Source organism: Hyla sarda, chromosome 8 (assembly GCF_029499605.1).
Source record: "Hyla sarda isolate aHylSar1 chromosome 8, aHylSar1.hap1, whole genome shotgun sequence".
NCBI classification, from domain to species: Eukaryota; Metazoa; Chordata; class Amphibia; order Anura; family Hylidae; genus Hyla; species Hyla sarda.
The window spans coordinates 164,376,642-164,391,786 of NC_079196.1; the positions used below are offsets into that span (position 1 = coordinate 164,376,642).

General features: G+C 38.9%; 1 protein-coding gene across 4 annotated transcripts in view; it reads right to left on the bottom strand.

Moving 5' to 3' along the window:
* Positions 1-15,145, bottom strand: part of METTL22 (methyltransferase 22, Kin17 lysine) — a 211,522-nt gene that overhangs the window by 25,833 nt on the left and 170,544 nt on the right. For 3 of the 4 annotated variants that reach the window (XM_056534642.1, XM_056534643.1, XM_056534641.1), the window contains exons 8-9: positions 9,807-9,887; positions 7,456-7,558 (exon numbers count right to left, since the gene is read on the bottom strand). In XM_056534642.1, the coding sequence (XP_056390617.1) occupies positions 7,456-7,558; positions 9,807-9,887 (184 nt within the window). Of the gene's footprint in view, positions 1-1,860; positions 2,540-7,455; positions 7,559-9,806; positions 9,888-15,145 lie in introns of those variants that run through there. The other variant, XM_056534644.1, reaches the window with a different exon arrangement.

Genomic DNA, 15,145 nt, shown 5'->3' on the forward strand with positions numbered 1-15,145 from the left:
TGAGCCTTAAACACCCCACAGGTGTTTGACAAATTTTCATTTAAGTTGGACGTGAAAATGAAAAATTAGATTTTTTTTCACTGAACTGCTGGTGTTACCCCAAATGTTTCATTTTCACAAGGCATTATAGATGAGTAAGAAAATACCCCATATGTGTATGTAAAGTGCTCTGCGGGCGCATTACAGGGCTCGGAAGAGAAGAAGCAAAATTAGTTTTTGGAGAGAGAATTTGGCTGGAATTGGAGATTTTGAGTTTTCCCCTCCACATTGCTGCTATTCCTGTGCTGTTTTCATAATGGGGTCCATTATAGGGGATTTTTTTACAGAAAGGCCCCTCAAATCCACTTCAAATTGAACTGGGTCCGGAAAATTTCAGATTTTGAATTTTTCATGAAAATTTGGAAAATAACTGCTTTACTTTGAAGCCCTCTAATGTCTTCAAAAAGTTATGCCAACATAAAGTAGACATATTGTATATGTGAATTAATATATAATTTATTTGGTATGTCCATTTTCCTTACAAGCAGAGAGTTTCAAAGTTAGAAAAATGCTAAATTTTTCACCAAGACATTATGCAGGTATCAACAAAAATGTACCACTAACATAAAGTACAATATGTCACGAAAAAAATATGTCAGAATCAAATATCAAAAGTAAAGCATCTCAGAGTTATTAATGCTTAAAGTGACAGAGGTCAGATTTGCAAAAAGTGCTCCCGTCCTTAGTGTCAAAATGGGCTCCGTCCCCAAGGGGTTAAGTGTACATAGATGTTTTATTGTTGCTTTATTGCATATGTTTCCAAACACCTGTGCTCAAAGACAAATGATGCCAGCACATAGCATGAAAACAGGCCAATATATCCGCTAGAAACTTCTTCTGGCTTAAAACCTAGTAAGTATTTGCCATTATATTTCTATAAAATTATGTTTATACAATGGTTCATACTTTTGAGTTGCAGCAAATTTTCATGTATACACAAATATAGACTAGAGAAAATGAATCCTTTAGATTAGCGTTTTTGCACATCTTCTGACTTACAGGTTCTTGCCTTAAAGGTAATATATCACCAAGAATTATTTTTTACTGATTAGAGCCAGATACTGAGACATGTTCTTTTTCTCTAATTCGTTTCTATTTTATGATTATAAGTTTTTATTGTATTTCAGTTTTTGTACAATATTATGATGGCAGACATCTTTATGTATCTAGGACCTATATTTCTCACAAATACCTTCTATCTGTTGCTGATTTGATTTATTACTCTCTGTTCTGTGGAGGTGGGGGGGATGCCCCAGTTACAGGACTTTCCTGTGGGAAAAGATAATGCTGCAGCTGGACAGGATTGTGTTCTGGATGGCATGACGCATTTTGTATAAGCCGTAATTTTTAGAAAAAGAAGATAACATTTTCTTATGAAGTATATAAAAAAGGTTATTGTTTACATGTACAACATGTAAAAAGTTTCTGAATCTGACAGTGCCTATTTAAAGATATGCTTTACAGCAAGTCTCATGGACATAGGCAACAATAGTCTATCTTCCCTATTCACATAAATGAGAAAGGTATCTGGGCATAATCTGTGACCTTTTCAGATATCATTCTTCAGGATGGGGGAGGCTGGTCTTCGAGAGATAGCTATTGTTACTCCTGTCTGTGATGAAAGAAGGGCACTTCTGGAAAGTGAGCTGTACAGAACAGGAAGCCTTAGCTTAGTTTTAAGCCTAATGGACAGAATGGAAACTGCAAGATTTCAGTAAAATACTGATATTAAATTAGAAAATTAAAAATAAAACAGGAAAACTTCTTAAAACATGTGGTTAGTATAAAGACTTGATTTAAAACAATAGGTAATTTGCTGATGATACATTCCCTTTAATAATTTGAATAGACATTTAACCGACTTTCAGGACATAGTTATCTCTCTCTGATCACAGACAACCATTCAACCAATCATGTCAAGACTAGCAAAATATAGCACCATATAGGATTATAACACTATAATGCCATCTGCACCTTACCAACACAAACATAAAATATTTAATTATTACATTTCAAATTGCAATGTAAAATGTGGCTCACCAGTCACAAAAAACTCCCCTTATTATCTCACAGCAGTACATATGCAAGGATTTGTGGCAGAAAATCTAATTTTAAATATTATAATCTTCCTCTTGGTACATTTTAAGAAAAAAACTGCCACATAATATACTTCACAATATAATCACAAATTTGTGCTGCTAAGATGCTACGGCTGTGTATCTCTTCTATCATACACAGTAATGTTGCGGAGAACCATGCAGCAATATAACTCTATTTACTGATTTACTAAGAAGCAACACTCTCATACAGCAAAATAAAGATCCATGAAGGGACAACTGCAATGTCTGCTCTGTAGGCCAAAGAATGTCCACAAAGGTAATTTTCTTCTTATGGCTGTTGAACTGATGTTTTTAAGAGTTATCCATCATTCTAAGATGCAAAGGCGCTGCCTGGTCATCCATCTTCACTGCAGGGACCGTCCGCATTGCTCTGCAGGGAACTTTAATTTTACATTCTTTTATATCATATTCAGTGAGATAGCAAGCAGGAAGATTTACAGTCACTTATTAAATATTTGCCAAAGGTGGCCACTAACAGACAAAACAATGTTATGTTAATGTTATCATGCAGTTCCGGGCGCCGGGCAGGTGAATTTTTCGGGCCCTTCCGGACTTGACAAGCGCGGCGGTGCTCAGCAGTCTGTATGGCCCTCCCCATACTCTGGAGCCCCTGGCTGTTTTCAGTAGCTGGGGGCCGCCGCTAATAGCCAGCACGCGGCTGACTATTAACCCAAAGCTGACAGCGGTGTCTAAAGGGACATGTGAATGCTCCCAGCGTGATCACGGGGGGGGGCCGCGGATGGGGGTTTGTGCGAAGATCCACTATTGAGGAAGCCGGAGAGGTGCTCTGGCTGGACTAGGCTCTATCAATGGATCGCAGAGCACACACATCAATGGAGTTCAATAGAAGTCTATTGATCTGTATGAGTAATCTAATGATTCCTCCGAAAAGTCTAATAAAGTGTAAATATATATATATATATATATATATATATATATATATATATATATAGATAGATAGATATATATCATTTTTAATAAAAGTTAAAAAGACACACAATAAGCCCTTCCATGTAAAAAGTTCAAAGCACCAATTTTTATAATATCACAGAAAAAAAGTTAAAAAGCGATTAAAAAGTCAGATCAATACCAAAATGGTACCAATACAAAAAACTGATTATGGTGCAAATAATGAGCCCTCATACAGCCTGGTATGCGAAAACAAAACAAAAAAAAGCTACAGGGGTCAAAAAATGGCAATTAAATTTTTTTGAAAAAGATCAGAATTTTTTTTAAATAGTAAAACATGACAAACTATACAAATCTGGTATTGCTGTAATCAGGCCAGCCTAAAGTATCAAAACAACATGTTATCTCAACCACAAGATAGATGGTGTAGAGAGGAAAACCACCAAATTTGCTAAATTATCTTTTACTATTTCAATTTCACATATATATCGTACAGTTCAAAGAGAAAAACGGGGATGCACTCACCCGGATCTTTTGCCAGCAGAAATCTTTATTCAATATTCATTACAGTGATTGAACAGGTAGACACAGAGGAGCAGCCTTGCAGCGACAGACTGTTTCCAGTGCTCCAAGTGCACTTCCTCAGGCTGCTCGGCAGGAAACAGTATGTCGCTGCGAGACTGCTCCTCTGCGTCTACCAGCTAATTCACTGTACTGAATATTGAATAAAGATTTCTGCTAGCAAAAGTGCCAGGTGAGTGCATCCCACTTTTTCTCTTTGTAGAGTACGCTTGTGCTTACTTTGGAGTGCACCCCTGGGACAGCCCCCCAGGTGACAGTACCGGTGTCCCTTCTCCCAGAAGGGGCCATATCTTGGACTTCAGTGCCGGGCTCTCGTGCTTCTACTAGCTTTATATATATATATATATATATATATATATATATATATATATATATATTGGTTCAGGGAATATGTTATTGAAAAATTAAAAGGTATCATTATAGTAGGTAGTTATGGCTATTATAGGGCGAGGAGGAAAAAAATTAGAGTGTAAAAGCGAAAATTGGTCTGGACAAGTGGATCATCATGAGGGACAAGTAGATTTTGCTTCATTTTAGTCCCGGGGACAAGTAGTTTTTTATTAAATTTCCACACCCCTGTTTAGGTAAATAAATGTGTAAAATATACATCTCTAAATGGTATAGTATTTCACTTTTGGACATATTAAAAAAGATGAAAAATAAATCTCTGATATAATATGATTTTCAAAAGCTCCCCAGAGAAAAAGTGAATAATGTGCATAAAGCACATTTTTTAAAGTTTTCTATTATCTCTTCCAATATTGTATATATGGTGATTAGAGATGAGCTCATTTTTGAAAATTTTGATTCGGTTGACTTGCCCAAAGAATTTGGTTCAATCTGAATTTATTTGCGTCAAATCGCTATTATAAACGGCTATTTCCGGGCTACAGAGAGCCACAATTGGGGTGTAGAACACTTTGCCTTGCCATAACACGCATAGGGAGTGTGCTGGGCCAGTGAAATAATACTGTTATTCACTAAGACATGAAGATTACAGGTGTAGCTATTAGAATCACTGATACAGAGCGTCTGGATGTGGCAGCAGGAGGACAATGAGAGGAGGACAATATGCTCCACTACAAACTGTATTAGGCTACAAAAACAAGTGTGTAGCTTTGGCTGGCCTTTCACTGTAACTAGGCCCTTATGACCTTAACAGGAACAAAATCGTACACCACGTAGGTGTACATACAGTTTACACTTATGAGAGGAGGACAATACGCTCTACTTAAAATTGTATTAGGCTACAAAAACAAGTGTGTAGCTTTGGCTGGCCTTTCACTGTAACTAGGCCAAAATTAGTTTAACAGGAAAAAAAAAGTAGACCACGTAGGTGTAGGTACAGTTTACACTTATGAGAGGAGGACAATACGCTCCGCTTAAAACTGTATTATGCTACAAAAACCACACTCCTTTCACAGTAACTAGGCCAAAATTAGTTTAACAAGAAAAAAAACGTACACCACCTATGTACGCACAGGTTTCATTTATGAGAGGACAATACGCTCCGCTACGCAACCTGTATTAGGCACTAAAAGCAGGTGACTATGGCTTTTAGTGAACTTCTCACCTTAACTGGTCCCTATTAGCTTTAGAGTTGATGTACACCCCAGTGAAGCAGTACAGAGTCACTGTGTAGCACATCCAAAAGTGTACTTTCTCTCTCTCTCTTCTCTGTCACTGCTTTTCTGCAGTGATTTGGGCTTGTGGTGAATTGCTGCAGTAAAGCTGTTTTTCTGTGCAACACACACACTGCTCTCTGTCTCTGCAATAAAACACTCTCTCTGCAATAAAACGATGAAATGGCAGGCTGCAGCGATGGCTGCCGATAATATAGGGCTGTGACATCACAGGGCTAGCTGGCTGGTTGCCGATAGGCTGCATGCTGCATGTTATTCAGGGTGATCCCGCCTACCCACCTTCCCAGAGTTCCTTGCCCCATGTCCTCACATGTGGAGCTGCCATTTTAGATGCCCTGGAGCCTGGACCGCACTAAATCAAGTTTAATGAAGTGATTTGTTTTATAGAATCGCTGCGATATTCGGATTCGTTATGGATCAAATTTTTTATGAAATTCCTAACAAAATCGGATTCGGCAGATTCGATTCGCTCTTCCCTAATGGTGATAAGTCATAATGTTAAAATCAAGTGACTTACATACTGGACCTGATTTATTAAGAGTGTTGTTTTTTTTGTAGAGTGGAATGTTGTTTCAGACTTTCATGATTCCACTCAATTCACTATTGGGCCACATACTGTAGGTCGGAAAAGTTCTGACCATCTTTTTCTTGGTGGGAATTTACTGCCATTCATTAACAGGGTTTCTTGTGAATTCAATAGGAAATTGTGAGACCACCCCCTTTTCCTGACTGACCACACCCATTTTCAGGCTTTGTATGTTTATTTTCACGCATTGTAACAAACCTTCTTCTCATGAAATGTCCTTACTATTGGGGTGACACACTGTAACAAACCTTCTGCTCATGACATTTCCTTACTACTGGGATGACACTGATGCGCACATTTCTTCACACACAACACAACAGCAGTGGCTGTGCAGGAATCATGTGACCTCCACTTCAGCTCAGCCCTGCCTCCTCCACAGCATCACCAAAGGTCCTTCAACCACAATCTCTCCAATCCTGCATGGCTCAGCTCTGGCCCCAACATGTAACTGGTCACTGAATGGATAGGCGAGTGGGTCAGAACATCTCCAAAATGGTAGGTCATATGCATTGGCTATCACCTAAGAAAAGTAGTCCAAAGAAGGACAAACTGGCAACAAAGTCCTGGTTTTTCAAGTTTTATAGAATATGTGACCTCACAGAAGAACTACTATAGCATCAATATAAAGGTGTCAGAACAGACAGCTTGCCATGTCACTGAAGACCAGTCACAGAGCCAATTTTAACCCCTAATCACTACTAAATGCACATACAATGGGCGCATGAGTCACGAAACAGTAGAAGATAATAATCCGGTTTAATGAATTGTGTTCTCTTTTGCATGACGTGGATGGTAAGTACTGTACACATGTGTTGTTAACATGCTTTGGGCAGTATTGTATAGACTGGGAGAGAATGAGCAGAGTTGTCTCACTATAATTAGAGAAAAGGTGAGTTAATTACTCTGTTTTACTTGGTGTTGGCCTATAAAAGGCAAGATAGTAACACTATGCACGCATAAGGCAGTGTGCAACAACTGCACTGTCACTATTTCATTTTGGGAAATGGGGGTTTAAGGCCATCACTTCTTGGAGATAGTAATGATGTTATGATAACAATTAACACATATACATTTCTGCTCTCACCCACTAAGTACTAAGAATACAAAAAATTAAGAAATAGGGCTGCCCTAAAAACATTTTCAAATTCAAAATAAATTGATGCAACATTTAAAAAATAAATAATAATTAAAGGGGTTATGCTTTATTAGAAAAACCAAGCTGGTTTCTTCAAAAACAGCACCACACCTGTCCTCAGGTTTTGTGTGATATTGCACCTCAGTTTTATTGCAGAGAATGGAGCCGAGATATAATATCACACACAAGTGTTGTGCTGTTTTTGGAAGAAATTACATTTGTTTTTCTATTCCTGGATAACCCCTTTACAACTAAAATAAAACACATAAGAAATGCTTTTTGACTTCCCATACTGTATTTGCTGAGTAAGGGAACAGCCCTACTCTGAAGTCTCAGCCCATTGTAAAATTGAATGAAAGTCCTTGACTGGGTTATATGAGTAAAAAGTAACACTGTATTTATGAAACAGATAATATTCTACACAAAGAACATAATGCTTACCTTCTTTCAATAGATAAATAAATAGTGCAAAGTCTTGTTAATGCTTGTGTTATGCGGAAGAGAGTTTTGAACAGTGCATCTGTGAGGTCATCATCATAAAATACTGAAAAAAAAAAGAACGTCAGCATGGATGAGTGTTTTGGTAAACAAATGTACCATATACATACAGAAAATATAAAGATCTGAGATGTTGTGTTCATTTATTAGGCATACATAAAATGTAAATGGGTAATGTAATTAAGTGTAAAACAATCTTTTCTTGAATGGAACCCAAATCAAAATTGTAAAATAGACTATTACTTTAAGAGGTCAGTTTTGAATCCTTATGGAGAATGAATGGATAATTTGTCCTTGTTCTTGGAATTGTTTGGGATTCCAACGGTCGGACCTCACCAATCCACAATTTATTCCCTATACCTACAACGTCTCAAATGTGCTCAATGGGAGACAAGTCCAGAGATGTTACAGGTCATGGTTGCACAGTTAGCCATGCAGGATACTCACAGTAACACAAGCAATATGTGGAGAAATGGTTGTACCACTGGCTCCACCACCTAATCAATGTAACATCAAGCTCTTAGTATACCTGAAATAAAGACTAGAGGGGTTTGGCTACAATAAACATCTTGACAACATAAGTCCAGGAGTAGGACCATTGTATTGTTCCCTTGGAAAGGCCTCGTCATTTTGTTGCCAATGTGGTCTCAAAAACAATCTCTGGCTATCACTTAATCTGAGACAAAAAAGGCACTATTGCTCAAGAGGATAGACCTCCATTCTAGCCTTCACTGCCGTTCTGCTGTGCACTATGATAGCCCTTGAGAACGGTTGCATGAGGTCAAAGACACTCCTGTAAATGGCCATCTGGCTCATAGCCCAATGTCATGCAAACAGTTTCTGTAGACACTGTACAATGCCCCAGGCTTTAAACCTGGCATTGAATTTCACTTGCAGTACAGAATAGATCACTACAAACTATTCTTCTAATCTGGAAATCTGTCCGTGCAGAGGTTAGACTCAGTGCATCTCTTGTTGTCATTCCAGTTTGTCGATGGGATGGTCTCCCAACCACTAGGACATGAAACATTGAGCATTACTGACATGTCAGCTTACATGCATAGAAATCTGCCAGAGTGATAAACCATGGCCTCTAAGTTAAATGATTCTGTCCCTCTTAGTTTGTGACCAAACAAACGAACACTGGGCATCACATAATCCTACTGTACTGACAATATAACTTCTGAGGGTTCATGTGGCTAAAAAAATTGCTTTCGATCTTCATTACCATTAAAGCCCCTCCCAAATCCAAAAGATTGGAGCTAAGTTGCTTGCAAATGTTATTATTTTCCAGATCTTAGTGACATCTGCTTCTTTCTCAACTTGAACAACCTCATGGCTTGTCTTTCTTGGTGTGGCAACTTTAGCGTTAGAAGTGTAGTATTGTTGAAAAAAGACACGTCAATCAAATTCACCCAATGGAGGATAAAAGATGTGGATGAGTGGACAGGTATAGGTAATTTTAGTACATTTATTGTATTTTTCAGTTCCCATGATTGTCAGGGGCAACAAACAAGACAGCATTTTCTTGTTTCACTAACATGACTAGTCAGAGACTGAACATCGACTTTGTCCTTGAGTCCTGTAAGAATGCATCTAGAAATGCTCAGTCTCTGAAAGCCGTTATGTTGTTTCCCACAGTAATTAACTGTGCTTCACACTGTATTACATGCTATTATTTCTGTGGGTTGTAATTTTATGGCATTTATGTAATTATTATCCATGCTGGAACAAGCAATTTGTTTCTGAATGACAGTCTGGTTTAAGGAAAAAAAAAAAAAAAAAAAAAAAAAAAAAAAAACATTTTAAAAGATAAACTATTAAAGTAGAATTAGGATAACACCTCCATGTCTACAGCTGTTCAGAATATTACCTTATATTTTCAATAGACACACATCACATGAGATCAAAGCTGGTTACTTAAGGAAGGGGTCATGGCAGGTTAGGGCAGCTCCTTTTGATAAATAGCAAATTATCAGTAAGACTAATCATATTGTGTTCTTAGGGTACATAAGGGAAATGCTTCCGAAGGACTGACATATGCCAAAAGTGTGGGTGTTTTTTTTTGTTTAGATTTTTTACACCGTGGGAGTTTGTGCTGGACATATTATTATTGCAAAGAGTGCCTTACAGAAAGTGGATGTTAAGTATTCCAGGGCAGTGGATAGTCATCTGTTAAATTAACATATGTAACATCTATTAAATATGTTAATAATTAGAATTTGTGTCAGTATATCAGGGGATTTAAAAATTTCTATGAATTGAAAAAATATATAAGAAATATCAGGATTTACCATCAGCAGCAAGGATAACAGTTGTTTCATCATAAAGGTCAGCTATGTCATCTTCTGTCCAGCTGTAAGAATCTTCCGGATCTGAAAAAATAGTAAAAGCTTTCAATTTGTTTTTGATTTTTTACTATGAATCATTAAAATGAAACGCTTATCAGCTCATAATGTTGGGGACAGCACAACCCTATCAAAATAATTTTCAGGTTGAGAAAAATGTGCAGTCATCTTTCCACTGTGAATACACTGGACTCAACTACATAATACACAATAACATTGGCATATAAAGAAAATTTATTTGTTTTTAAGTTACTGTAAAACAATAGGAAACTAATAGTTGGTTCACTTGCACCAAACACAATACTCAGGGTTATTGTGCAGGTATACCTGAGTAAAATCATCTGTAGTCCCATTGAAGACTTACAGCCTCCATAGCTAATATGTTTCTTTGAGCAATGGAGATGGGAGCAGGCTCTCTGTGCTTCCCTGCCTCCGTGCCCTCTGTGGCCATATACCTGCCCATCTCTGAATATGCATACAGTGGGGCAAAAAAATATTTAGTCAGTCACCAATTGTGCAAGTTCTCCCACTTATAAAGATCAGAGAGGCCTGTAATTTGCATCATAGGTATAGCTCAACTATGAAAGCCATAATGAGAAAAAAAAATCCATAAAATCACATTGTCTGATTTTTTAAGAATTTAAAATTGCAAATTATGGTGGAAAATAAGTATTTGGTCACCTACAAACAAGAAAGTTTTCTGCCTCTCACAGACCTGTAACTTCTTCTTTAAGAGTCTCCTCTGTCCTCCACTGTATTAATGGCACCTATTTGAACTTGCTATCAGTATAAAAGACACCTGTCCACAACCTCAAACAGCCAAACTCCACTATGGTCAACACCAAAGAGCTGTGAAAGTACACCAGAAACAAAATTGTAGACCTGCACCAGGCTGGGTAGACTGAATCTGCAATAGGCAAGCAGCTTGGTGTGAAGAAATCAACTGTGGGAGCAATTATTAGAAAATGGAAGACATACAAGACAACTGATAATCTCCCTCGATCTGGGGCTCCACGCAAGATCACACCCCGTGGTGTCAAAATGATCACAAGAATGGTGAGTAAAAATCCCAAAACCAGAGGGGGGACCTAGTGAATGACCTGCGAGAGCTGGGACCAAAGTAACAAAGGCTACCACCAGTAACACACTAAGCCGCTAGGGACTCAAATCATGCTGTGCCAGACGTGTTCCACTGCTTAAGCCAGTACATGTCCAGGCCCATCTGAAGTTTGCTAAAGAGCATTTGGATGATCTTGAAGAGGATTGGGAGAATGTCATATGGTCAGATGAAAACAAAGTAAAACATTTTGGTAAAAACTCAACTTGTGTTTGGAGGAGAAATAATGCTGAGTTGCATCCAAAGAACACCATACCTACTGAGAAGCATGGGGGTGGAAACATCCTGCTTTGGGGCTGTTTTTAAGCAAAGGGACAAGGACGACTGATCCGTGTAAAGGAACAAATGAATGGAGCCATGTATCGTGAGATTTTGAGTGAAAACCTCCTTCCATCAGCAAGGGCATTGAAGATGAAACGTGGCTGGGTCTTTCAGCATGACAAACATCCCCCAAACACTCCACTAGGGCAACAAAGGAGTGGCTTCGTAAGAAGCATTTCAAGTTCCTGGAGTGGCCTAGCCAGTCTCCAGATCTCAACCCCATAGAAAACTTTTGGAGGGAGTTGAAAGCCCAGCGACAGCCCTAAAACATCACTGCTCTAGAGGAGATCTGCATGGAGGAATGGGCCAAAATACCAGCAACAGTGTGTGAAAACCTTGTGAAGACTTAAAGAAAATCTGACCTCGCTCATTGCCAACAAAGGGTGCGCAGCAGACATCCGTGACGTCAGGGGCGTCCCTGTGCACGGACGTCCCAATGTGGCGGCGTCAATGCAGCATCACTAGTCTGGGGCTGGCCCGGCGCGGAGAAGAGGGCCTCCCAGTGAAGATGGATGGCCCAGACCGGCTCACCATCCCCACCAGAATGTGGACGGTCCCTGCAGCTACTAAGCAACAGGACAAAGAGAACTGGGGAGGGGAGAAGACAACGAGGGGGGCCTATATGATGACAAAGGGGGCGGTCTGGATGATGGCAGGGGGGATATAGACTGGGGGTGAGGATGACAGGGGTCTGGATGATGACAGGGGGGGGGTGATGTATTTTCCCCCCATAGGCTTATACTCGAGTCAATACATTTTTTCCAGGTTTAACAGCTGATACAGAGAAACATGGGTGCAAGCAAAAATGCTTCTACTTATAGGGGAGAGATTTATCAAAACCTGTTCAAAGGAAATTTGACCATTTACCCATAGCAACCAATCAGATTGCTTCTTTCATTTTTAAAAGGGCCTTTAAAAAATGAAAGAAACAATGTGATTGTTTGCTATGGGCAACTGGTCAACTTTTTCTCTACACACGTTTGATAAATCTCCCCCATAGTCTTTATGGATCACTGCTCACCCATAAATAAAGTGACTAGTCATTCTATAACCAATATACACTATTCTCAAATAATCTTAAAGGTGCTGTGTAACAAAGCTTACCCATCTTTATGGAAGCTAACTGCGCTTCTCTGACTCCAAAGCATGTTTCGATATCTTTTTCAAGAGGCCGTCATGTCTTGGAGAACTAATTGTATCTACTCCTTATTTACCTGTATGACAAAGTAGGTACTACAATCGAATGGAAGGCAGGTGAGGATGCCGCAGGCATAGTCAAAACCAGTCTTCCTGAGTCACATGAATGACCAGGAAGTTATATCATAAGTATTATATGCAAAATATAACCGTGATCTACAAAGTGACTATAAGAATTAAATATTTATATAATAGAATATGTCAAATAGAACTAATGAAGCAGAATTAGAGAGGAAAGAACTACACCAGACCAGCGTACAGCATCACATTGCAAAACAGATTACATAAAACCCCACAAAGCAGACATTTAGCAAAGAAACCATTATAAGTATAAGCCAGAATATATTTTAAAATAGCGTATGATAAAATGGAGTATGTGGTGCAATAGATTACATGTAGTATAACCAAAAAAGATGCATGATTACTGGTGATCTAAGGTTAACATCTTACATAATCTGACCCTCCCATTCTAAGCCCCAAAACTTTTTTTCGTGGTACACCAGCTCTCTGGGATGGGCAACCCCAATTCTCAACATCACCAGGTTTAGGCATGCCCTAAAAACACACCACATTTCATTAAGAAGAGTCACATGATCCCTACATTCAACAGTATCATCCAAACTTCTCTCACCTTACAGAGTTACTGTCATTTCAGAAAAAAACTTTTGACATCTCACACAAACATGTCAAAAGTTTTGATTGGTAGGAGTCTTAATGCCAATACCCTCACCGATCACTTAATATAGCTGGCAGAAGCATGCAGCAGCAGCATGCTTCATTACTCGATCCAGCGCTCAGTTCATCTGATTGCAGGAGATGGCATTATTGTACGTTTATGTATCTCCTGCACACTTCTCTTGGCTATGTCTAGAGATTGTGAGGGTCTATGCACTGAGACCCCAACTGATTAAAACTTTTTCACATGCCTGCATGACATGTCAAAAGTTTTTTGTTTTTTTTATGACATTAACACTTTATATCTGTACATTTACAGATACATACTAGGTGACTGGCCAATGCAGCTTTACTGGTCTTCTCCTATTCTGTATAAAAGACAGTTGGACCAAGCACTTGGGACACCACTATTTGACTTAGATTGTAGGTCTTCAGAGCAAAGCTCTCTTGTGTTGTTTATCATGTAGCCTCTAAATTGAAGGGCAGGGAAATATGTTGGAGCTATATGAAATAAAGATTATTATGATAATACTGTAATAGGTAATTGTAATCTACTAATATGAGTCATTGCAGCAGTGTTGCATTGAAAACAAAGGTCATTTTTAGAGATGAGCGAAGTTACAGTGATTCGATTCTCACGAACTTCTCAGCTCGGCGGTTGCTGACTTTAGCCTGTATAAATGAGTTCAGCTTTCAGGTGCTCCGGTGGGCTGGAGACTCTCTCCTAGGACTGTATCCACCTTTGCAGCCCACCTGAAAGGCAAACTAATTTATGCAGGCTAAAGTCAGCAATCGCCGAGCCGAGAAGTTCATGACGAATCGAACCACTGTAACTTCGCTCATCTCTTGTCATTTTATAATTTTGGTGCAGTTCTGTATATAGAAATTATATATATGTTTTACTTTATTAGAAATATGCACTTATTATAATAAGGGGTGATATATAGGGCTTATATTATGTCATTCTTATGCTTAATAATAGAACATTTAAATAATATATGCTCATGGTATAAATGCTTAAGCAAAAAAATATTATACAATTTAGCAATAAAACAAAAACAAAAAAACAACTAGTTCTGAGTGCACTGTCATGTAAGGAGCAGGCCTGAGCTCCTTATATGAAAGTGCCCTCAGCCTATCACCAGCCCAGGTGGGACATTGCTGCGGCCAGCAATATGCTGACTGCAGTGTGATGTTCCGAGGATAAGAAGCAGGGAGCCGAGCAGTGCCGGAGGAAAGGGACACCGATACCGGCGCAACAGGGGAACGTTGGAAGGGGAGTTAAAGTTTTATTTTTTCTTAGTTTTTGCAGCCCAGGCACAGGGAAAGTTAAAAGTTTTGCGTCACATTTCTCCTTTAAGTCTCTATGTTTGACTTTGTATACGCTCAGAAGTCTCTCAACCTTGAATGACAATGACACTGGCAGTTTTGCCTAAGGCAGGGTCTGTAATCGGCAAAAAAAACCTGTAGTCATTTTCCTTCAGCTGTTATTTTGACGAATATAACCGAAAATGCACATGTAAAATAAATTAGGTAGGCAAAATTTACATAGTTTGAACCTGACCTTAGCCTAATACAGTTTAGTTACAATACCAGACAGTCTATTGACAAAAGTGATGCAGTGTCTTAGGGGAAAAAAACTAAGAAAAACAAAAGCAAAGTGCCAATCTACCAAAAACGAGCAATGCATGTACAAATGGATTTACCTTAAACAAATTGTTAAACACTCTTTTCACCTCACAAATCCCCCCCCCCCCCCCCCACAGACTTAGTGTCCAGTAAAATAGAAAAAAAATTAAAAATACATCCTTTTCTTGTCATGGTGTCAGACCCCACATTTCCGAGTGTTGGCAAAAACACCTGCCCACTTAGCCAAGCAGTGGCTGAGGCAGGACACCACTGTGGCCATTAATTGGCTGAGTGGGCAGGTCCTTGTGTTGAGACCAAAAATACAGTGCAGTTGGGCACTATGACA